We start from the raw sequence: 23,342 nt of genomic DNA, 5'->3' as shown, positions 1-23,342 counted from the left end.
TCTTCTTCATCTTCTCCTTTCTTGTTCTTCCTCTTCCTTTTCTCATCCTCCTTCTCTTCTTCCTCCTCCACCTCCTCCTCCTCCTCCTAATACCATCTTCTTCTTTTCCTTTTCTATTATCATCATCTTCTTCCTCCTCCTCCTCCTCCTCCTTTTTTTCTTCCTCTTTTTCTCCTCTCCATCCTCCTCCTCCTCCTCCTCCTCCTCCTCCTCCTCCTCCTCCTCCTCCTCCTCCTTCTCCTTTCCTTCTCTATTATCATCATCTTCATCTTTCTCCTCGTCCTCCTCCTCCTCCTCCTCCTCCTCTTTTTCTTCCTTTTCTTCTCCTCTCCATCCATCCTCCTCCTCCTTTTTCTCCTCCTCCTCCTCCATTTGAGGTACCCAATGACAAACACATGGTTAGGCAATCCTAACTGGCTGCAAGAAAGTAGGTCACGCATGAGCCAGAACTTATGTCTCTCATAAGTAACTGATACCCTTAGGAAGCTCATAGATTTCCTCCGGCATAGTATCCTAACCTTTAGCTTTCTCATTTTCACGAAAAAAATTCCCCTCCCTGATCCTCTCGGCTGTGGCACATTCTTAGTGGCAGCAATAACCTGTTTTCCATTTTTGCTTGAAGGGAAAAAAAAAATGCTTGAATGAGCATTTTTGCTCATTAAATTAATGAGAATAATAGTTTGAGGAAGGCCTAGGGGGGTCATGTTGAGAAATATCACCTACCATTCTTGTTTCTGCATAGGATGCTAATTGGGGCCATGAATCTTAACCAGGAGCAAGAGAAGAACTCACAGCCTTGAGAAGAAAGTAGAAATTTGGAGGGGCAAATGTTGCTTTTGCTACCCTGTTTCCCCAAAATTAAGACCCAACCGGAAAATAAGTCCTAGCATGATTTTTCAGAATGCTTATAATATAAGCCCTACCCTCAAAATAAGCCCCAGTTAAGATTGTCAGCCAAGATGGATGCATTTAGTACTGTATTTCCCCCAAAATAAGATCTAACTAGAAAATAAGCCCTAGTGAGTCTTTTGGAGCAAAAATTAATATAAGACCTGGTCTTATTTTCGGGGAAACATGGTAAGTGTTTACTAGAAAGAGGGCCCATGTCAGGGGCCACTTAGCTATTTAGCAGTGACTAGGGTAAAAAAAGTGATATATGGGGTCTTTTGATGTTCTCTGAGCTTCGTAGTTTTCTTGCAACGATTTCATTATCCAACAAGGTAACATCATTGATATACTGATGACGTTACCTAGTTGGGTCCTGAAACATCTTCAAGAAAGCCAGAGAGCACCAAGGACCCCACGGGTCAACCCTGAGCTACAAATATTCTCTTCTATCAAAAATGATATACCTATATCATAGAAGTTGTGGGAGCTTCATCCCTGAAAGCTTTCTGCCATCTGTCAGAAAGGGTGTAGGGTCTCCTGCTTGGGCGGGGTTGGACTAGATGACCTACAAGCTCCCTTCCAACTCTGTTAATGTTAATTAATTAATATATGTGACACGGCAAACAGGTCTCGTTTGCAATCAATGGGACTTGTTCTGAACAAGAAACAGTGGAGGGAAACTAATCAGGGAGGGAAACAACCTAGAATTAAGGAGAAACTTCCTAACACTGAGAACAATTGACCAGTGGAACAGAAGTTGCCTCCAGAAGTTGTGGATGCTCCATCACTGGAGAATTTTAAGAAGAGACTGGGCCGTCCTTTGTCTGGAATGGTATAGAGTATCCGGCTTGAGCAGGGGGTTGGACTAGAAGATCTCCAAAGTCCCTACCAACGCCGTTATTCTGACTATTCAAGAAGTGGTCATCCCACCACATTCTTCCCGAAGCAACATCTCCACAGTGGCTCTGTTCTTGGAGCAAAGAGACTTCTTCTTTTCTCTCACAAACCCTTTGTTTCTTCCCTGGCTCAATGATTTTTCAGATTCTGACTGGGGAAGACTGGAACGCCGTGATGTATCAGGGCATCGAATCTCAAGGGGGCGTCCATTCTGGAATGTTCTCCTCGGTCTACTTCATCGTCCTCACACTCTTCGGGAACTGTATCCTTGGTCCTGCTGAAATTCTTGACTTGCTAATGGTTGTTTGATGTTGCTGTTTTGCCAGAATGGGCACATTCCAGATTAGCAACGGCTTCTCTTAATGGGCAAGCGAATGAAAAGTTACCGGAAAGCCATTAGCGAAAATTATTGATTGATTCGGAAATGAGATTCTTTCTTTGTTTCTTTTTGTTTCTTTTTTTTAAATTAGTGGCCAAAGTTGTGGAAACTTTTTGGGAAAAGTATTCTCTAAAACTAGCTAATAACACCACTTTTTTTGGAAGTAGTACCATAAAAGTATATATCAATGGAAAGATATATATTATTTTTGGGAGTATCCCCCCCAAAAGAGGGCGAAAATTTGGGTGCGTCTTATACACCGAATGTAGCCCCGCCCACCCGCCCCCTGGAAAATGGGGCACGCAGAGGTGGCATTAAGCTATGGCAATCTCTGCACCCTGAAACAGCTGATCTTCGGGAGGCCAATCCAACCAACAATCAGCTGCTTGTGCTAATCAGGCTGTGTTGAAGTTGAAGCTGAAACGGGCTGTTTGCTGCAAGGAGGCAAATTGCTGGGAGGCAGAGGCAGATTTTTTTTTTCTTGTGCTAATCAGGATGTGCTGAAAATGAAAATGATACTGAAACAGGCTTTTTTACTGTTTGCTGCAAGGAGGCAAATTGCTGGGAGGCAGAGGCAGATTTTTTTTCTTGTTTTCCTCCCCCAAAAAGGTAGGTATGCCTTATAGTCCAGAGAGTCTTATACTCCGAAAAATACGGTAATTCTTTGGCATTGTACAGTAGTAGCCAAAATTGTGGAAGCCTTTTGGGAAAAGTGTATTTTCTAAAACTAACTAATAACACCACTTATTTTTTTGGAGTAGTACCATAAAATTATATGTCAATGGAAAGATAGTTTAACCCAGCTCTGTATTCCCTATCTTCGTGAATGAATACGATCTCAATTTTATGGAATATTCAGAAAACATTACAGCAGTCCTCGACTTATGACAGTTCATTTAATGACCGTTCAAAGTTACTATGGCACTGGGAAAAGAGATTTAGGATTGGTTTTCCATACTTATAACCATTGCAACGTCTCCAAAATCCAGACGCTTGGCAAATTGACTCGTATTTGTGACAGTTGCTGCGTCCCGGAGGTCACACGATCTCCTTTTGTGACCGTCCGACGAGCCAAGTCAAGGGGGAAGCTGGATTCACTTAACGACCATGTGACTCGTTTAACCACTGCAGCGATCCACTTAACGACAGTGGCACACAAGGTCGTAAAATGGGGCAAACCTCCCTTGAACGAATGCCTCGCTTATCGACAGACGTTTTGGACTCCGTCGTGGTCGTAATTCGAGGACTACCTGTACTGTCTTTCCAATGGGGAGGAAGAGAATGTGAAGGGTTTAACTCAGGGGTCAGCAACCTGCGGCTCTGGAGCCGCATGTGGCTCTTTCACCCCTCTGCTGCGGCTCCCTGTCACTCAAAATATGCGTCACAATCTCCAATGTGTGACACATGCCAGCACATGATTTATTGAGTTTTTTCAACTCCCGGTAGACCAACCATGGATAAATCCAAGAAAAGAAAAGTTTCAGAAGAAAACAGAACGTTTAATTCAACTACATATGCTAGTTTTGTGGCCGCTCGAGAAATAGCCACGCACGGGAAGGGTTTTGTGGCTCCCGGTGTTTTCTTTTCTGTGGGAAATGGGTCCAAATGGCTCTTTTGAGTGTTTAAGGTTGCAGACCCCTGGTTTAACTCCATCTTTGAGATGTTTAAAATGATCCTTTTGGGGTGAATTTAAGGATTGAGCCTCTGTGCATGAGTCTGTCTCAAATATGCAGCCGAGCAACCTTAAAATCATGGAAGTTGGGAGAAATATTTCTTGCCCCCCTCCCTCCTTCCCTCCTTCTCCTGACTCAGTCCTGACAAAAATATATTCCTTTTTCGATTAAGAGGTGGACAAGACCTGGATTAGTTCCCAGATTTGGGGTTAACGTGGATGTGACTCACTGGATGCTCCTGTTGTATTGTGTTCCCCCCCTTCCCCCACTGATCATTAGTCTAGTTATCTTAGTCTGAGCTGCCCATTTTTGTGGATTTTAATTGTTTCATTTTTTAATGGGTTATGTAAACCGCTCAACCTCCTCTGGAGTGGATAACGACATTAAATTAATAACATTAAAGAAAGTCCTTTGTCATAATCCAGCACATGCGCTTCTGATGCGCTTATGTTCCTGGGTGTTACTCCGCACGGTCATGGAGATACTTATAGCTTTGAATCCTTTGGATTAGACATTGCTTCATTAGTAATTCATTAAGTGACAGAAAGCCAGTTCGGTCTAGCGGTAAAGCAAGAGATGGTGAGTTCTCTTTAGTTCTGCTTTAGACATAAAAGTCGGCTGGGTGACTTTGGACCAATCACCAGGAGACAGTGAGTTCTAGTCCCACCTTAAGCATGAAAACCATCTGGGTGACTTTGGGCCAATCACCAGGAGACTGTGAGTTCTAGTTCTGCCTTAGCCATGAAAATCGGCTGGGTGACTTTGGGCCAATCACCAGGAGACAGTGAGTTCTAGTCCCGTCTTAGGCACGAAAGCCAGCTGGGTAACTTTGGGCCAATCACTAGGAGACGATGAGTTCTGGTCCCGTCTTAGGCACGAAAGCCAACTGGGTGACTTTGGGCCAATCACCAGGAGACAGTGAGTTCTAGTCCCACCTTAAGCATGAAAGCCATCTGGGTGACTTAGGGCCAATCACCAGGAGACTGTGAGTTCTAGTTCTGCCTTAGCCATGAAAATCGGCTGGGTGACTTTGGGCCAATCACCAGGAGACTGTGAGTTCTAGTTCTGCCTTAGCCATGAAAACCGGCTGGGTGACTTTGAACCAATCACCAGGAGACTGTGAGTTCTAGTTCTGCCTTAGTCATGAAACCGGCTGGGTGACTTTGGGCCAATCACCAGGATACTGTGAGTTCTAGTTCTGCCTTAGCCATGAAAATCGGCTGGGTGACTTTGGGCCAATCACCAGGAGACTGTGAGTTCTAGTTCTGCCTTAGCCATGAAAGCCGGCTGGGTGACTTTGGGCCAATCACCAGGAGACTGTGAGTTCTAGTTCTGCATTAGCCATGAAAGCCGGCTGGGTGACTTTGAACCAATCACCAGGAGACTGTGAGTTCTAGTTCTGCCTTAGTCATGAAACCGGCTGGGTGACTTTGGGCCAATCACCAGGAGACTGTGAGTTCTAGTTCTGCCTTAGCCATGAAAATCGGCTGGGTGACTTTGGGCCAATCACCAGGAGACTGTGAGTTCTAGTTCTGCCTTAGCCATGAAAATCGGCTGGGTGACTTTGGGCCAATCACCAGGAGACAGTGAGTTCTAGTCCCACCTTAAGCATGAAAGCCATCTGAGTGACTTTGGGCCAATCACCAGGAGACTGTGAGTTCTAGTTCTGCCTTAGCCATGAAAATCGGCTGGGTGACTTTGGGCCAATCACCAGGAGACAGTGAGTTCTAGTCCCACCTTAAGCATGAAAGCCATCTGAGTGACTTTGGGCCAATCACCAGGAGACAGTGAGTTCTAGTCCCACCTTAAGCATGAAAGCCATCTGAGTGACTTTGGGCCAATCACCAGGAGACTGTGAGTTCTAGTTCTGCCTTAGCCATGAAAATCGGCTGGGTGACTTTGGGCCAATCACCAGGAGACAGTGAGTTCTAGTCCCACCTTAAGCATGAAAGCCATCTGAGTGACTTTGGGCCAATCACCAGGAGACTGTGAGTTCTAGTTCTGCCTTAGCCATGAAAATCGGCTGGGTGACTTTGGGCCAATCACCAGGATACTGTGAGTTCTAGTTCTGCCTTAGCCATGAAAATCGGCTGGGTGACTTTGGGCCAATCACCAGGATACTGTGAGTTCTAGTTCTGCCTTAGCCATGAAAATCGGCTGGGTGACTTTGGGCCAATCACCAGGAGACTGTGAGTTCTAGTTCTGCCTTAGCCATGAAAGCCGGCTGGGTGACTTTGGGCCAATCACCAGGAGACTGTGAGTTCTAGTTCTGCCTTAGCCATGAAAATCGGCTGGGTGACTGGGCCAATCACCAGGAGACTGTGAGTTCTAGTTCTGCCTTAGCCATGAAAGCCGGCTGGGTGACTTTGGGCCAATCACCAGGAGACTGTGAGTTCTAGTTCTGCCTTAGCCATGAAAATCGGCTGGGTGACTTTGGGCCAATCACCAGGAGACTGTGAGTTCTAGTTCTGCCTTAGCCATAAAAGTCGGCTGGGTGACTTTGGACCAATCACCAGGAGACAGTGAGTTCTAGTCCCACCTTAAGCATGAAAGCCATCTGGGTGACTTTGGGCCAATCACCAGGAAACTGTGAGTTCTAGTTCTGCCTTAGCCATGAAAGCCGGCTGGGTGACTTTGAGCCAATCACCAGGAGACTGTGAGTTCTAGTTCTGCCTTAGCCATGAAAATCGGCTGGGTGACTTTGGGCCAATCACCAGGAGACTGTGAGTTCTAGTTCTGCCTTAGCCATGAAAACCGGCTGGGTGACTTTGAACCAATCACCAGGAGACTGTGAGTTCTAGTTCTGCCTTAGTCATGAAACCGGCTGGGTGACTTTGGGCCAATCACCAGGATACTGTGAGTTCTAGTTCTGCCTTAGCCATGAAAATCGGCTGGGTGACTTTGGGCCAATCACCAGGAGACTGTGAGTTCTAGTTCTGCCTTAGCCATGAAAGCCGGCTGGGTGACTTTGGGCCAATCACCAGGAGACTGTGAGTTCTAGTTCTGCATTAGCCATAAAACCGGCTGGGTGACTTTGGGCCAATCACCAGGAGACTGTGAGTTCTAGTTCTGCCTTAGCCATGAAAATCGGCTGGGTGACTTTGGGCCAATCACCAGGAGACTGTGAGTTCTAGTTCTGCCTTAGCCATAAAAGTCGGCTGGGTGACTTTGGACCAATCACCAGGAGACAGTGAGTTCTAGTCCCACCTTAAGCATGAAAGCCATCTGGGTGACTTTGGGCCAATCACCAGGAAACTGTGAGTTCTAGTTCTGCCTTAGCCATGAAAGCCGACTGGGTGACTTTGAGCCAATCACCAGGAGACTGTGAGTTCTAGTTACTAAAGTAAATGAGACTTGCAACACACTTAATAAAATAAACTCACTTGAGACTTCACTTTCTAAAAATACCCCAATTCTATATCGGAAGCTGATTGTAGTCTGAAGTGTTGGGGGTTGTCCTTCCTTCTTTTATTCGAAATTTAATCTACGCCTATTTTGCAACCATCTTCGTGCTGTTATCACTTTGTGCTGAATTTTGCTTTAAATTTCATTTGCTGTTGCCAATTAACAAGACGTTTTCCCTTCGCTTATCCCCAAAAACCTTTTCTGGGTGTTTCCCATCATTATCTGTTCAAACCCACTCCCCCACCCCGCCCACCCAAAAATGTTAAAGGAGTCTCAGGAGAATAAAATTTTGAGTTGGCTGCTTGGCAAAGCTTCCGTGTGGCTGTGTTTAGCACCTAAGGTCAGTGGGCAAGCTTAACATAACGAAGCATTATCGAGAAAAAGAATGTCAGTAAGATATACACCGAGCGTGTAGCCACAGGCAAAAATATTCAGAAGAGCGATAGTGACAAGTTCTTAACTAGACATTTCATGCTCGACTGAGACAGCCCAGGCCAAGCGTTTAGAGAAGAATTAAAGGGACGCAGTGACTCAGTGGCTAAGACGCTGAGCTTGTCGATCGAAAGGTCGGCAGTTCAGCGGTTCGAATCCCTAATGCTGCGTAACGGGGCGAGCTCCCGTTACTTGTCCCAGCTTCTGCCAACCTAGCAGTTCGAAAGCAGGTAAAAAATGCAAGTAGAAAAATAGGGACCACTTTTGGTGGGAAGGGAACAGCGTTCCGTGCACCTTTGGCGTTGAGTCATGCCGGCCACATGACCACGGAGACGTCTTTGGACAGCGCTGGCTCTTCGGCTTTGAAACGGAGATGAGCACCGCCCCCTAGAGTCGGGAACGACTAGCACATATATTCAAGGGGAACCTTTACCTTTACCTAAAGGTGCACGACACCATCTGTTCCAAAGTATCTTCTCGCCTCCTCTCTTTTTATTTATTTTTTTCTAATATAGCCGAATGCAGGTATCTTATATTTTGCTACCTTCTGATTGGTTTGGGAAGCAATGGCACCTCTTATCTTTGATTTAGCACAAGGAGGGTTGCGTTCTTCATGAGATCCTTAGCAGCTGAATCAGATACCCTCCTGAATGTCTTCTTAGCCATTGCTGTAGACAACCTGGCCAATGCCCAAGAGTTGACCAAGGTGAGTGAGTGAGAGAGAGAGAGAGAGAGAGAGAGGGAGGGAGGGAGGGAGGGAGGGAGGGAGAGAGAGAGAGAGAGAGAGAGAGAGAGAGAGAGAGAGAGAGAGAGAGAGAGGGCTGTGTAATCCTTTGTGAAGGAAGTTGTGGGAGCGTCACCACTTGAGACTTTCAAGAAGAGATTGGACTGCCATTTGTCAGAAATGGTGTAGGGTCTCCTGCTTGGGTGGAGGGTTGGACTAGATGACCTACAAGGTCCCTTCCAACTCTGTAAGTAGGCGATTCCTTTGATTAAATGGCCTTGAACAGCTGACAAGATTAGCTTTACAAGTATGAGGTCCTTGGTGCTCTCTGAACTTAGTTGTTTTCTTGAAAACGTTTCATGACCCAACTAGATAACAGCATCAGTGCTAAGTAACATCATCGGTTAGGGAATGAATCATCTGCAAAAAAATTACCAAGCTCAGAGGACCCCCACAGTTTTCCTCCTCCTCCTCCTCCTCCTCCTCCTCCTCCTCCTCCTCCTCCTCCTCCTCCTCCTCCACAAACCACATTCCTTTTAGCACTGATGACGTTACCTAGTTGGGTCAGGAAACATCTGCAAAGCAAACAACCAAGCTCAGAGAACACCAAGGACCCCCATAGCTCAACCCCAAGCTACAAATATTCTTTCAATGCTTTACAAATGTCCCCAGCTCCCGTTAGAATTTGGAGGGATTTATCTCCGGAAAGTAGATAATATCTGGTGGTTATTGACTTTAATGGCAACTGAAAAAGGATGTTGTAGAGCTGGGAAGGATGCTGGAAATTCAGTCACATATGCTTTTGGAAAATAGGGACCGAGGACAGTTTCCTTCTTACTATGTTTGGAAGTGTGGTGAGATTCAGGAAGAGTCTTCCTAGACATCACTCAAGAGTTTAACTACAGCTTAGAAATAAATAAAAAAAAATCTATCTTTTAAAAAGAGAGAAGAAGAGAAAGCAAGAAGGTTATCCGAATCGGGTTGCCTCAAAGGTGTTTTTCCAGAGATCAACTGGACTTTGGTTTTCCTTGAAGGCGTTTCGCTTCTCGCCCAAGAAGCTTCTTCAATTCTGCCAGAATTTCCTTGAAGCGAAACCGGTTGCCTTTGGGAAAAGCCCAGGGGTGGGCTTCAAAAATTTTAGCAAGGGATTCTCTGCCTGGTTGCTGGGTGGGCGTGGCCATAGTGGGTGTGGCCTAGTCGGTCTCCTAAACCATGGTGTGGGGAGGCGTTTTTGCCCTCCCCGGGCTCCGGAGGCTTTCCTCAAGCGTCCAGGAGGGCGAAAACAGCCTCCCCAGGCTCTGGAGGCCTTCCTGAACTTCTGGTAGGCCTGTTTTTAACCCTCCCCGAGCCTCCGTGTGCACCCTGCACTTACCTGCATCCAAAATGGGCCACGTGGGGATTCCTGGGAGGGGAGGGGGTGGGCGGGGCCAGCCAGGAGTGGGATTTGGGGGTTCTCTGAACTGCACACAATCTTGGCTAGAGGTTCTCCCGAACCCCTGCGAATCCCCAGCAGCCCCACCCCTGGAAAAGCCCCTTTGGGACAACCGTGACCTGGAGGATGGAGAATCTCTACAGACATGTCTCTCTCTCTCTGCACCCTTGTTCTCCTTTGCAGGATGAAGAAGAAATGGAAGAAGCTACCAACCAAAAACTTGCCTTGCAGAAGGCGAAGGAGGTTGCCGACGTCAGTCCCCTGTCAGCTACTAACATTTCTATCACAGCGTAAGAGTTCGTGGCATTTACCTATCTTAGATCTATTAACCCTTCTTCTTTTAAATCAGGGGTCCCCAAGCTACCCCCAGTCCATGGGCCGGCACTGGGCCACAGCATGCCAGAAACCGGGCCACGTAAACAGGGAAGCCCCATCCGTGGGATGCAGGCAGCACCCAAAACTCACACCCTTGAGCCACGGTGGCGCAGTGGTTAGAGTGCGGTACTGCAGGCTCCTTCTGCTGACTGCCGGCTGCCTGCAATTTGGCAGATCGAATCTCACCAGGCTCAAGGTTGACTCAGCCTTCCATCCTTCTGAGGTGGGTAAAATGTGGACCCAGATTGTTGGGGGCAAGAGGCTGACTCTGTAAACTGCTTAGAGAGGGCTGTAAAAGCACTGTAAAGCGGTATATAAGTCTAAGTGCTATGGCTATTGCTCTCCGGTCCGCGGAAAAAACCTTTCTCCATGGAACCGGTCCCTGATGCCTAAAAGTTTGGGAGCTGCTGCTTTCAATCCCCATTCCATCATCTCCAACTTTTGTCCAATTTTTTTTTTTTTTGTCCAAAACCTTTCCTACTCATCCCTAATAGGAAAGTTCTTAAGTTTATTCTTCTAGTTCCGTGGCTTCCAGTTTTTATCCACTGTGTCTGCATGTCACTTTGTGTTTGTCAACACAAGCTTTTTTGGGCCACCAGATAAAATAGGAGCACCCCGTGAGTAGAGACTCCCAAATTAACCGAAGATGAATTTTGTGAAGGCCTCACAAGCTTTCGCGGTTCCCGCCAGAAACTCTTAAGAAGAGTTTTGAGGAGAACCAGAAATCTTAGATCTGTGTGTATATAAAACACTTCAGATCGGAGCATTCTACCCTGAGGTAAAAACTGTGAATCAGTTACAGGTAATCCTCGGTTTACGACCACAATTGAGCCCCAGATTTCTGTTGCTCAGTGAGACATTCGTTTAGGGAATTTTGCGCCATTTTATGACCTTCCTCTGCCACCGCTGTTAAGGGAATCGGTGCAGTTGGTAAGCGAGGAACCCGGTTGTTAAGCGAATCTGGTTTTCCCCCCATTGAGTTCGCTTTCCGGAAGGTCGCAAAAAGTCCCTTCCAATTCTGTTATTCTGTGATCCTATAATCCCAGACCAATTAATCCATGGAACGGCTTGCCACCAGAAGTTGTGCGTACTCCAACACTGGAGGTTTTCATGAAGAGATTGGACAACCATTTGTCTGGAATGGAGTAGGGCAGTGATGGGTAACCTTTTTGCCATCGTGTGCCAGGAGTGGGAGCGGGTGTCGCGTGCGCACATGCTCACACCCATAATTCTATGTGCCCTGCCCCCGCGCATGTGCGCGCGCCCCCCCCCGCTCTCCCCACTCCTGGCAAGCGATAGCACGGTAGGACTCTAGAGCCTTTCTAGGAGTCTGGGGAGGGTGAAAAGGGCCTTCCCCACCCTCCCGGAGGCCGGAAATGGCCCATTTGCCAACTTCCGGTGGGACCAGAAGGCCCGTTTTTTGCTCTTCCCAGCCTCCAGAGCCTTTCTAGGAGTCTGGGGAGGGCAAAAATGGCCTCCCTTCCCCCAAGGCCCTCCAGAGGCCAGAAATTGCCAACTTCCGGTGGGAGCTGAGCTCGTGTGCCCACCGATATAGCTACGCGTGCCACCTGTGGCACGCGTGCCATAGGTTCACCATCACAGGAGTAGGGTCTCCTGCTCGAGCAGGGGGTTGGACTAGAAGACCTCCCGAGGTCCCTTCCAACTCTGGTATTCTGATTGCTACTCAGGAGGAAGTCATGGTAACTAGATCACCTGCTGCTGCTCACCTGACCGTTGATCATTTTGTGGGAATGTCCTGCTTTGACATGGATTCTTTTTCCTTTGCTGTATGTTCCCTCGTTTTCATTTCCCATGTGCCGCTTTCTCCTGCCAACCTAACACGCACTTGTCAGTCGGCGCTTCTCTGGCTTTCTGTCCCATGTTTCAGAAAGCGGGTTTGATCTGCCTCTGTGCCCATCTTCCTGTTTGCCAAATGCTTGCATCTTGTACATCATGAACCCTGTTCGCCTTAGACAGTCCCATGTTAATTCACAGGGCAGGTCCTTGGGTCGAGGCAGTGGAGCATTTCCAGTGGGATGAGGGCAATGCATTGTGTTCAGGTGGCTTTTGAAGATGATCCAAAAACTTTAGTTAGTTAAAAGAAGACAGCAAGGTGACAATTGGGGCTGGACGTCCCTTCCTTCTTTCCTTCCTTCCTTCCTTCCTCTCTTTCCCTCTTTCCCTCTTTTCCTCTTTCCCTCTTTCCATTCTTTCCTTCCCTTCCCTTCCCTTCCCTCCTTCCATTCTCCTTTCTTCCTTTCCTTTCCTTTCCCGTGCTTTTTTCCCTTCTTTCTTTTTTCTCTTCCTTCCTTCCCCTCCACTCTTTCCTTCCATCCATCCACCCACCCACCCTCCTTCCCTCCCTTCCTTCTCCTCCATGGCTCCTTCCTTCCTTCCTTCCTTCCTTCCTCCCTTCCTTCCTTTCTTCCTTCCCCTCCACATCTCCTTCCTTCCTTTCTTCGCTCCTTCCTTTTCCCTCCTTTCCTTTCCTTTCCTTCCTTCCTTCCCCTCCATATCTCCTTCCTTCCTTCCTTTCTTCACTCCTTCCTTTTCCCTCCTTTCCTTTCCTTTCCTTTCCTTTCCTTTCCTTTCCTTTCCTTTCCTTTCCTTTCCTTTCCTTTCCTTTCCTTTCCTTTCCTTCCTTCCTTCCTTCCCCTCCATATCTCCTTCCTTCCTTTCTTCGCTCCTTCCTTTTCCCTCCTTTCCTTTCCTTTCCTTTCCTTTCCTTTCCTTTCCTTTCCTTTCCTTTCCTTTCCTTTCCTTTCCTTTCCTTTCCTTCCTTCCCCTCCATATCTCTTTCCTTCCTTCCTTTCTTCCTTCCTTCCCTCCCTCCCGCCCTCCCCGCCCTCCCAACCAACTCATCCCTCTCACTTTCTGCATTCAAAGTGTTCTCTGATCAGCTAAACTTCAGTGATAAATTAAGATGCCGAATTGACTGTTGTTCCTAGTTTCCACCTACATTAAAACTGAGTGCTTTTAAGGCTTGGACCATATGGGAGGGGCATGTGGGGAATTTGTTTAGGGGAAAATAAAATAAGATGCAGTTCAAAGGCACCTCGGCAGAGTTAGGATTTTACTACTTTTACTCTGGACACAACATTGCAGCTTTGACCATACCTAATTCCTTGCTTTGCCTAACCTAACACATTCCACAAAATGTACTGTGGTCCCTTTAAGCTAAAAAGCTGACATTATACATGAGATAGATCTCGAAATATCTTCTTTCCTTCCTTCCATTTACCTCCTTCAAGAAACAGGATTAAGTAAGTTAATTTTTCAAATGGGTTGTGGGTTGTTGTATAACCCTGTGACATTCGAGCACCAGCCAAGGGAATTGCTCCTCGTGGAGACCAAGATAGTTCTCTGAATTACCTCTGAAGTTCTTATCTAAAAACAGAGCCCAACCCTACACCCTTCTAGCCCTGATGATGTTACCTAGTTGGGTCACGAAATGTCTGCAAGAGAACCTACCCAGCTCAGAGAGCACCAAGGACCCCACAGTTCTCTGAATTGAAATCCCTCTTGCAAAGGAGTGATATAATGTTTGCAAGAGGTTGTAGAAACATCAGATTCCCCTCTTGAACTGTTGTTTTTCAGTTTTAAGGTTTTTAAAAATTTTGCTTTATTCCTCCCTTCCCTTTTTGGTTTAACAGATGATGTCTCAGCTCATCCCAAATTCTTATCCTGAAGTTTGCTGACAATGGTCTCCTTTCAAAATGCACGTTCCCAGCCTGTACCTTCTCGGTCCTGGAGTTTTGTTAAATGCCCTCTCTCTCTCCTTCTCCCTCTCTCTCTCTCTCTCTCTTTCCTTCCTTTCTTCCCTTCCTTTTTTTTTTTCTCTTTAGAGGTTTTTTTCCCCAGGTTTTGTTTTTCCCTCTCACTTTTGTATTCTTCTGTTTCTCGCATGTGCAGTTTTGTAAAGCAAACTCGGGAGTCTGTTTCTCGCAGCTCATCGCTCTCCAGCGTAAATTCACCGTGAGTTGCCCTCCATATACAATATTCCGTAAATGTAGCTTATATCTATATATCTATATATCTATAAATCGATGAACGTTTATTTTTTTTTCCAAAGAGACTTTTCCCTACCTTGTTTCCCCCATCCCCCACCCCACCCCCGGCTTTAAGTCATCCCTTTCATTTGTGGAAATTCATAACGGAGCATCAATTGGGCAACATAAATTCCTGCAAACGTTTGTGAGTTATTTCTGAGAGTTTCCCCACATGTGATTTTGTGACTCCCGTCTTCTTCTTCTTCTCGCCTGGCTCCATATCCATCTCCTTGCATGTTCTTTGTGCCCTGCCTGTTCCTCTCCCTCTTCCCTTTTTGCCTACTTTCTTTGTGGCTCGTCGTGATTCCGATGAAAACGATTGGTTCTTCCTCTTTGTCCCCATTGAATAGATATTTTCTCACCTTGTGTTTTCCCCTCCAACCGCCGATGATACGAAAGGATCCATCCAAGTGTCTCAAAGGTGCCTTTTCAGAAAGTCAACATTCTGGACAGAGAAGGATCCAAGAGGCCATCTGTATTTCAATTGCACAGCCCACCCTCAAGAGTGGGAGAGGGATATGACACCACCCGTCTCCTGTCTACAGCGCAAGTCCTTTCGGCAGTCCCAAAAAGGTTCCACACCCATTTGCATATCCAGGGGTCTCTGAGGGCACAGATAAACTTCCAAGTGGCCTCAGGAACTCTCAGGAAGAGTGCTAATGACCAGATGACTGCAAAGAAATATGATCCTTCCACCCCCTCTCAATTCTGTTAGAACTAATTCCTCCATAGACTCCAGCATCCTACCAGAACCAATGAAGCTTCTTGGATGAGAAGCATAACTATTACTTCTTCTTCTTCTTCTTCTTCTTCTTCTTCTTCTTCTTCTTCTTCTTCTTCTTCTTCTTCTTCTTCTTCTTCTTCTTCTTCTTCTTCTTCTTCTTCTTCTTCTTCTTCTCTTCTCCTTCTCCTCCTCCTCCTCCTCCTCCTCCTCCCCTTCCCCTTCCCCTTCCCCTTCCCCTTCCCCTTCCCCTTCCCCTTCCCCTTCCCCTTCCCCTTCCCCTTCCCCTTCCCCTTCCCCTTCCCCTTCCCCTTCCCCTTCCCCTTCTTCTTCTTCTTCTTCTTCTTCTTCTTCTTCTTCTTCTTCTTCTTCTTCTTCTTCTTCTTCTTCTTTTCTTCTTCTTCTTCTCCTCCTCCTCCTCCTCCTCCTCCTCATCATCATCATCCCCTCTTCCTCCTCCTCCTCATAGAAAAAACATAGTCCAGTTGCCTTTTGAAAAAGCACCTTTGGGATAATGATGACCTGGATCACTGAGAATCTCTACCGATCCATCGTATCGGTAGAGACATAAAGCCTTAGTTCCACGATTTGGGATGCTCTGGGATGAGACATGGGCAAACTCTTATCTTCTCTATTGCATCTTTGCCCTTCATTGCAATTCTCCAGGTGCAAACTGTGTTAATCGTGCAAGGAATATCCAAGAATGGGACAAGATGCAAACAAGGGGAGAAAGGCTACTTTGAAGAGTTAGGATTAGCCAGTAGTCCCTGGCTACTAGACCCAGTCTGAACCACCCACAAAAGCGGTTGGAATATCCAAGCTTTGGCAGTTAGCTACCAATTTCAATTGATGGCAGTCAAAGACCAGTACAGATAACCAATGAAATTTGAGACAGAGTTAAAATACATTTTGTGAGAGATGCCTGTCTTGGAGGTGTTTCAAGATGGCAGTCCTTGGGGTGAATCCTGCCCCCCCAAGAACTGACAGAGGAAAATCCATACCAGGAACTTATAACACCAGAACAAGCCCAGTGGCGGAAGTCTGCAGTAAGAGGTCCCAAACTGTCCAAGAATCTTTGAATAGGCCATTGTGTTGAGGAGATTCAAGGGTTGAGGTTATTTCACAAAGACCTCTTGTTTTTCTGAGCTATGACTCAAAGAGATGTGATATTTTCAGTGTGAATCAGCTGGGTATAAAGCCACTTGGTATCTTCTGGGGGAAAAAAAAATAGGTGATAGATAGGAACTTTCTTTAGGCTACAGTCCTGTTGTCAAGCTCCAAGTATTGCTACCCATCACAAATCAAACTCCGAGGCATTGCTTTTCCTCAAAGAACAAATTTATTTAGATATACCATCTTGGCGCTACTGGTGAAAAGCCAGCACTAAAGTTCCTGGGTTTTTCACTCCAATATAAATTTCAGTTTCTCAAGTTCCCAAAACAAAGTGTCACATTGTCCAACCAAGATAGGAGTTAATTGCTTGGCAACATCTCTCCTCCTCCTTCTCCTCCGGTCAGCCAGACATTGGAATGTGGTTGACTCATCAGCTAGTGTGATCAACAGGAAAATCCCATTACCGTTTTAAAGAGACAGAGACTAAAATAATCCTGGGACAGAGTTTATTCTTTGCAAAGGGCCTTTCTCTCTGGAGGAGATGAAAGACGAAAAAACAACAGATTACATGAGTTTTTATAGTCTTCAGGAACATCAGAATACACGTCAATAAAGCCCCTTGGGAATCAGTTTCAGATCTTACATAACATCTTATATAACATATGTAGTACATGATCCACCCTGGAAATTCCCCAATTTCCCAACAGAAATACCCCTCAAAAACATCAATTGCGTACTTCCTTTAATGAGGGCAAGTTGACCCAAGAGCATATTTCCTGCAAGATAAACATATTCTCAAGAACACAGGAATTACACAGTTCCTTTCTCATGTTCTCAAATGTCAGCTAAATTATATAATCAGGTTATACAAGGTAAAATAAAGCCTTAACATGATTTTAAAATGGCGTAACTCAGGTTATGCTTTTACAGGAATAATTCTTATATTTCTCACAGCTAGGAATGATGTTTTGACTGAAGGCTCCATCCCCCCTTCAGCTCCAAACTGTGTCAAACTAAATTCATGTCAGAATGCCCAAGGATACAAACAATCCCACACCCCTAATCAAATTCAGGCTTGACATCTGTGGCCCCAGGAGAAAATCACTAAATTACTAATTACTAAATCGCTGATCTTGGGCTGGTTACTGAAATGTTTGAATCCAATTGTTCATTTCTTCGTGTTTGTTTATTCGTCTCCATTGTGGTCTTTTTGTTTACAGGTCTTCCTTCCCCCCCTACCCCCCAGTGCTGTTCTTTTATAGGTTACCCTACAAGGTTTTGATTTTGTTGTCATGCATTTGTTTGTATTGCAATTTTCTTTGAGGATTTGCTATCCGCCGAACGACTTGCAATAACTGATACAATTTATGTGGATGCAGAGGGGTTTGTCACAACAACAACAACAACAACAACAACAACAACAACAACAACAACAATAATAATAATAATAATAATAATAATAATAATAATAATAATAATAATAATTTTATTTCTATACCGCCCTTCTCCCGAAGGACTCAGGGCGGTGTACAGCCAATTTAAAAACACAAGGCAAAACAATGATTAAAAATTAAAATAATTAAATAGATTTGGCCCAGTTTAAAACCCCGAAAATTTAAAATACCCCAATTTAAAATTATGTCGATAGCTCGGCCTGGCGGAACAACAGGGTCTTCAGTGCGCAGCGAAACACCCGGAGGTCGGAGATCTTACGTATTTCCGGGGGGCAGTTCATTCCACAGGGCTGGGGCTCCCACAGAGAAGGCCCTCCCCCTGGGTGTCGCCAGCCGACATAACTTGGCTGATGGCACCCTGAGGAGACCCTCTCTGTGGGAGCGAACTGGCCGGTGGGAGGCTATTGGTGGCAGAAGACGGTCTCGAAGGTACCTAGGTCCTATGCCATGGAGCGCTTTAAAGATGGTAACCAACACCTTGAATCGCACCCGGAAGACCACTGGGAGCCAGTGCAGCTCGCGCAGGAGGGGTGTCACGCGGGCACAACGAGTTGCGCCCATAACCACCCGCGCGGCCGTATTCTGGACCAGTTGGAGCCTCCGAGTGCTCTTCAAGGGGAGCCCCAACAAGAGACACACATTTGGGTCCCACCCTCCCATCGGTTAATGGGGGGGGGATGCCAATGGTTTTGCTTCCGTAATTCTGGGTACAGGGTAAGCTAGCATATCTGAGTCCATGAATCTTGCAGGTTTCAAAGAAAAAAGCATTACGAAGAACGGTTGCAGGAATTGGGTAGGTGTCGTTTAATGAAAAGAAGGAATTGGGGTGACATGATGGCAGTGTTCCAACATTTGAGGAGTTGTCCCAAAGAAGAGGAAGTCAAGCTATTCTCCAAAGCAGCGGTCACCAACTGGTGGTCCGTGGACCACTGGGGGTCCGCGAGAACATTTTGGTGGTCCGCAGAAAAAATATTTGCATTTTTTATATTGCACTAAATCAGGGGTCCTCAAACTACGACCCCTGGGCTGGATACATGCCATGAATGTTTGTGTTGCTGCAGAGAGTCTCCCCCTTTGAGGTCTTTTTGTGTGGGCTGGAGGGGGGCAGAAATTCCAACTTGGGGTCTGCTTCAGCCTCCTGGTGCAGGGCTTTGGGCAAAGGCTGGAGGGAAGCACCGCTGGTGGTAAAGAGCTGGAGGGCCTCGTTCCAGTGGGACTGCATCATGGCCTGGAACTGGCTGACCATCTCAGCCTGCTGAGCCTCCAGGCGCCAATACCTGAAGGGAAGACTTCCGCAGGTCTTCCCTCTGCTTAGAAAGCCTATGCTCCTAGTCCTCAGTGAGGTGTTTCTGCTGAGCTTCCTTCTCGGTCAGATCCAATATGAACTGAGCTGTTTTGCCAACTCTTTCTCGTGGTGGCTGCTTAGCTCCAACAACTGCTTCTTGTTGGGGCCATAAGGAGCCCAGGTGGGGAGGTGAGGAGTGGCTGGGAGGGGAGAGGTGCGTAAAGGCTGGCAAGGTGCCCCTCGACGTGAGTGACATCGCATTGGCCACCTAGTCACATGACCACCTAGCCACGCCCACCCAGGCAATCATTAGGCAGATCATATTAGTGGTCCGTGGGATTTAAAATCATGAATTTAGCTGTCCCTGAGGTCTGAAAGGTTGGTGACCCCTGCTCCAAAGCACCTGAGGGCAGGACAAGAAGCAACGGGTGGAAACTCATCAAGGAGAGAAGCAACTTAGAACTAAGGAGAAATTTCCTGACAGTGAGAACAATTAATCAGTGGAACAACTTGCCACCAGAAGTTGTGAATGCCCCAACACTGAAAGTTTTAAAGAAGAGATTGGACAACCATTTGTCTGAAGTGGTGTAGGGTTTCCTGCCTAAGCAGGGGGTTGGAGTAGAAGATCTCCAAGGTCCCTTCCAACTCTGTTATTCTGTCATTCTTTTTAAGGGAAAATTCCCCTTCCCGTCTTCTGGATGCCAGTCCCAGGAAAATTCCCTTGCATTTATTTCCTCATGCAGGAGAAATCATTGTTATGTCCCCATTACTCAGAATAAAATTTAGTTAAACTCATTGAAAAATTGATGAGCAGAGCCTGGCATTCATACTACCCACCATTTCATTAATTTAATTACTTCTCCATTGCTAAGAGCAGGTTTTGTCGGGTTTAATGTATCTATATTTTTTTTTATCATAAAGGGGTTATTTCGTAATGACGATTAGAAATTCATCACGCTGTGCCACGAATTCCTTAGAGTAAGACTTGGTTAGGTTTTTAATATGTATCTTCCTGGTATAGTCTAATTTGATTGCCATTCCTTGACGCCTTTCCTTTTTTTGATGTTTAAGCACAATAGCAAACTCACAAAATAACTTTTCCAAGGACCTTTTCAGTAACGGGGTTATATTGAGTGAAGAAGAGGGAGTCCTGCCCTGGAAAAGTGACAGGGAAATGTTTGGAGCACTGATGGCATTCAGTTGGTTCGGGCCGGTTCGGGCCAACCGGTAGTTAAATTACTGTCTGACTCCGCCCCTCCCTGCCCCTTCCAGGTGTCCCCACTTGATTCATTTTGGCTCCCGGGTAAGTGCAGGGAGGCCTCCTAGGCAGTGGTGAAATCTAAAATTTGTTACTACCGGTTCTGTGGGCGTGGCTTGGTGGGGGGAGGGTAATGTGACTGGGTGGGCGTGGCCAATTTTTTTTTACTTTTAAAACCATTTTTTACATGTAAAACCATGTAAAAAAATGCTTTCAAAAGGCTCTGAAGATCCCAGCTGAGTTGCCTGATCGTCAGAGGGTTTTTAAAAGAAAAAAAAAGCCTCTGATGATTGCGCGGCTCAGCTAGGCATGGGGGGCGGGGGCAGGGATTTTTGCTACCGGTTCTCCGAACCGCCCGCCACCATCGCTACCTACTCGCCCGAGCCGGTCCGAATCGGGAGCATTTCACCCCTGCTCCTAGGTCCAAAACGGGACCTGGGGAGGCGGCACATCCCCCCACGGCCCGTTTTTGCTCCCGGGGGCGGTGCAGGAGGCCAAGTGCTGCCTGTCACACGCCCTAGCCACGCCCACCCTGGCCACGCCCACACAGCCGGTCATTAGGGCAGAGATCCGGTGGTTAAATTATTTGAATCCCATCACTGGTTTAGAGAGATCCTTTATTCAGTCTTTCAGCAGACAGAAAGCAGTGGAAGATTGTGAAAAAATTTTGTGGTCCAGCCGTAGCTGAAATACCTATTTTGGGTTAACAGGTTCCAGGGATTCTTTTGGGGCAGAAAGTGAGATGCAATTGAGCATGAGATAGAAAGCAGAAAAAGCCGATATGCTATCCTGGGAGAAAATGACGCTTTCTTCAAAATCCCGTTAGGAGTAGAATTTATTTTCACTTCTAAAGCTTGTTCTCACTTTATATATATTTTCTGATGATTGAAGAGTGTAGAGAGAGTAGATGCTGGGGTTCCAGATTTATTCCCAGAGATAACAACAACAACAACAACAAAATCTCCATCAAAGAAGAGATGAGTTAGAGGAAGGTTTTTTGCAGCTGGGAAATAGGATCATGAACTTATATTAAATCCCGGATGCTAGGAATGTGTTAACCCTCAAAAGTAGGAGATTCTGTACAGATTTGAGGAATCTTTGATCCTTGCTAGCACTGATGATGTTTGGGTCATGAAACATCGACGAGAAAACCACCCAAGCTCAGAGAGCACCAAGGAACTCTCATTTCATCCTCAAGCTCCAAAAATATTCTCCTTTACGGTACAGAACTCCTTGAGGAAAGTTAGTGCTTTTCCTTTCTTATTAGATTCATCTGTTTTGGTGTATCTTGTCGTTGATTATGGCCACTATTCCAAAGGTGTTTTTTTTCAAAAGGCAAGTGGACGTTGGTTTTTCCTTGAAGACGTTTCGCTTTTCATCCAAGAAGTCTTTTCAGAACTGAAGAAGCTTCTTGGATGAGAAGCAAAATGTCTTTAAGGAAAGACAAAGTCCAGTTCATCATCTTTTAATGACCCCATAATCCTTTGCGGGGTGGAGTCTGGGCAACTGAATGGAGCTGAGTGTTTGCTGGCTGGATGCCTTTCCTGTTGCCAATGCGGAGTCATATTCAGCAGATATATTCTCATTGTGCCCAGAGAGAGAAATATCTACCTAGGATCGAACTCACAGCCTCCTGATTGTGAGGGAAGAGCTCCACCTCTAGGTCACTGCACCACTCAAAAACAAAGTCCAGTTGACGTTTGAAAAAAAAGCACCTTTGGGACAACCATGACTTGGATGACTGAGAATCTCCACAGGTCAATGTTTCTCTCATCTTTGAGAGGCCAGAAATCCCGAATGTTGTTGGCTTTGTCAAATAAGACGGTACCATCTCCAACTCTAATCCATGTTCCTTTCCTCCTCTTTTCCCCCTCTTCTCTTTCCCTTCCCACGTTCCTCTCTCTGCCTCTCTCTTCTGTAGCAAACAGCAGAATTCCTCCAAATCGAAATCCGTGTGGGAACAGAGAACCAGCCAGCTCCGCGTCTACAACTTCCGCACCAGTTGCGAAGCCTTGTACAACGAGATGGACCCGGAGGACAGGGTTCGCTATGCCACCAACCTCCACATCCGTCCGGATATGAAGACTCACATGGACCGACCTCTGGTGGTCGAGCCAAGGACCGAAGGCCGTAGCAGTAACGCCAACGCCGTGAGCCCCACAGAGGGCCAGGAGGCCTCCGACCAGGTGAAGGCCCCACCAACGGAGAACAACGAGGTTGTGAGGAAACACCACCGGCATCGTGAGAAGACGGGAGACATGGAAAAAAGCAGTGCCGTCAAGGAAGAGAACGGGGAACTAGGCGGTGGTAACAACAAGGACGAACGACACCGGCCGCACCGGAGTCGTAGCAAAGAGGTGGGCGAAGGGGGTGGGAAGGAAGGGAAGAGCGAACGCAACCGAAGCCAGGAGGGAGGCAGGCATCACCACCGTCGGGGGTCCATCGAAGAAGGCACTGAGAAGGAACATCGGCGTCATCGCGGCCATCGACATCCTCCAGTTGAGCGACAAGTCAAAGAAGGCAACGGAACCGTCAACGGGACCAAGACCGAACGACGTTCCCGTCACCGAGGAGGGTCAAGGCCAGGCAACCGAGAAGGGGACCCTGGCTCCAAAGGGGAGGGGGGCGAAGAGCCCCACAGACGGCACAAGATCCGGCACAAGGCTCTCTCCACTTACGAGTCGGTGGACAAGGAGAATGGAGAGAAAGACGGGGAGCTGGGGACAAAGGATCTCAAGAACGTTCAGCCTAGGTGAGTTGGCTAGATAAGAGACCCGTAGAGGATGGGTGAGGGACTGTGTGAGGGGTGGGGAGCTTGGTTTTATAACAACGGATGTGGACCAGTTATCGAGAACATGGAAAGCTCCTTGTAAAGATTCTGGGTGTTTTGCTTTAAAAAAACAAAACAAAAAACTAGTTCCTTAGAAATAAGAACACTCAGTCATGAAAATGACTGAAAAAGAGAATTCTGGGTCGGTTGCCAAAAATCACCAGGTGACAATTTACAATATCCTGGCCTCCTCCACAGGCTGGCATTTGAAATCACCGGCCTGCATTTTGGGCAAAATTTGTGGTGATGAATAGTTTTCAAGCCTGTCGGCGTTTGCTGTAAAATTGCAGTTTTGATCTGCACTCCTAGCTTGTGAAATTCGTAACTGTAATCCTTCAGACAATCCCATCCTCCCTCTTTCTCTCAGTTGTGTTTCAGATTTTATCTTCCTCTTTTTCTCTCTCTCTCTCCCTCCCTCCCTCTCCCT

The 23,342-nt window shown here is 46.6% G+C and overlaps 1 protein-coding gene across 1 annotated transcript in view; it reads left to right on the top strand.

The window, feature by feature from the left end:
- The window catches only part of CACNA1B (calcium voltage-gated channel subunit alpha1 B), a 189,094-nt gene that overhangs the window by 104,445 nt on the left and 61,307 nt on the right, over positions 1–23,342 (top strand). The window contains exons 16-19 of the mRNA XM_070955498.1: positions 1,930–2,047; positions 8,313–8,380; positions 10,014–10,120; positions 22,007–22,837. Coding sequence (XP_070811599.1) covers positions 1,930–2,047; positions 8,313–8,380; positions 10,014–10,120; positions 22,007–22,837 — 1,124 coding nt within the window. The remainder of the gene's footprint in view (positions 1–1,929; positions 2,048–8,312; positions 8,381–10,013; positions 10,121–22,006; positions 22,838–23,342) is intronic.

The sequence above is a fragment of the Pituophis catenifer genome, unplaced genomic scaffold (genome assembly GCF_029215685.1).
Source record: "Pituophis catenifer annectens isolate HBS135680 unplaced genomic scaffold, rPitCat1.0.hap2 SCAF_17, whole genome shotgun sequence".
In the NCBI taxonomy this organism is placed as follows: Eukaryota; Metazoa; Chordata; class Lepidosauria; order Squamata; family Colubridae; genus Pituophis; species Pituophis catenifer.
The sequence above is the reverse complement of the archived record's forward strand: the minus strand, read 5'-3'. Positions and strand labels throughout refer to the sequence as shown.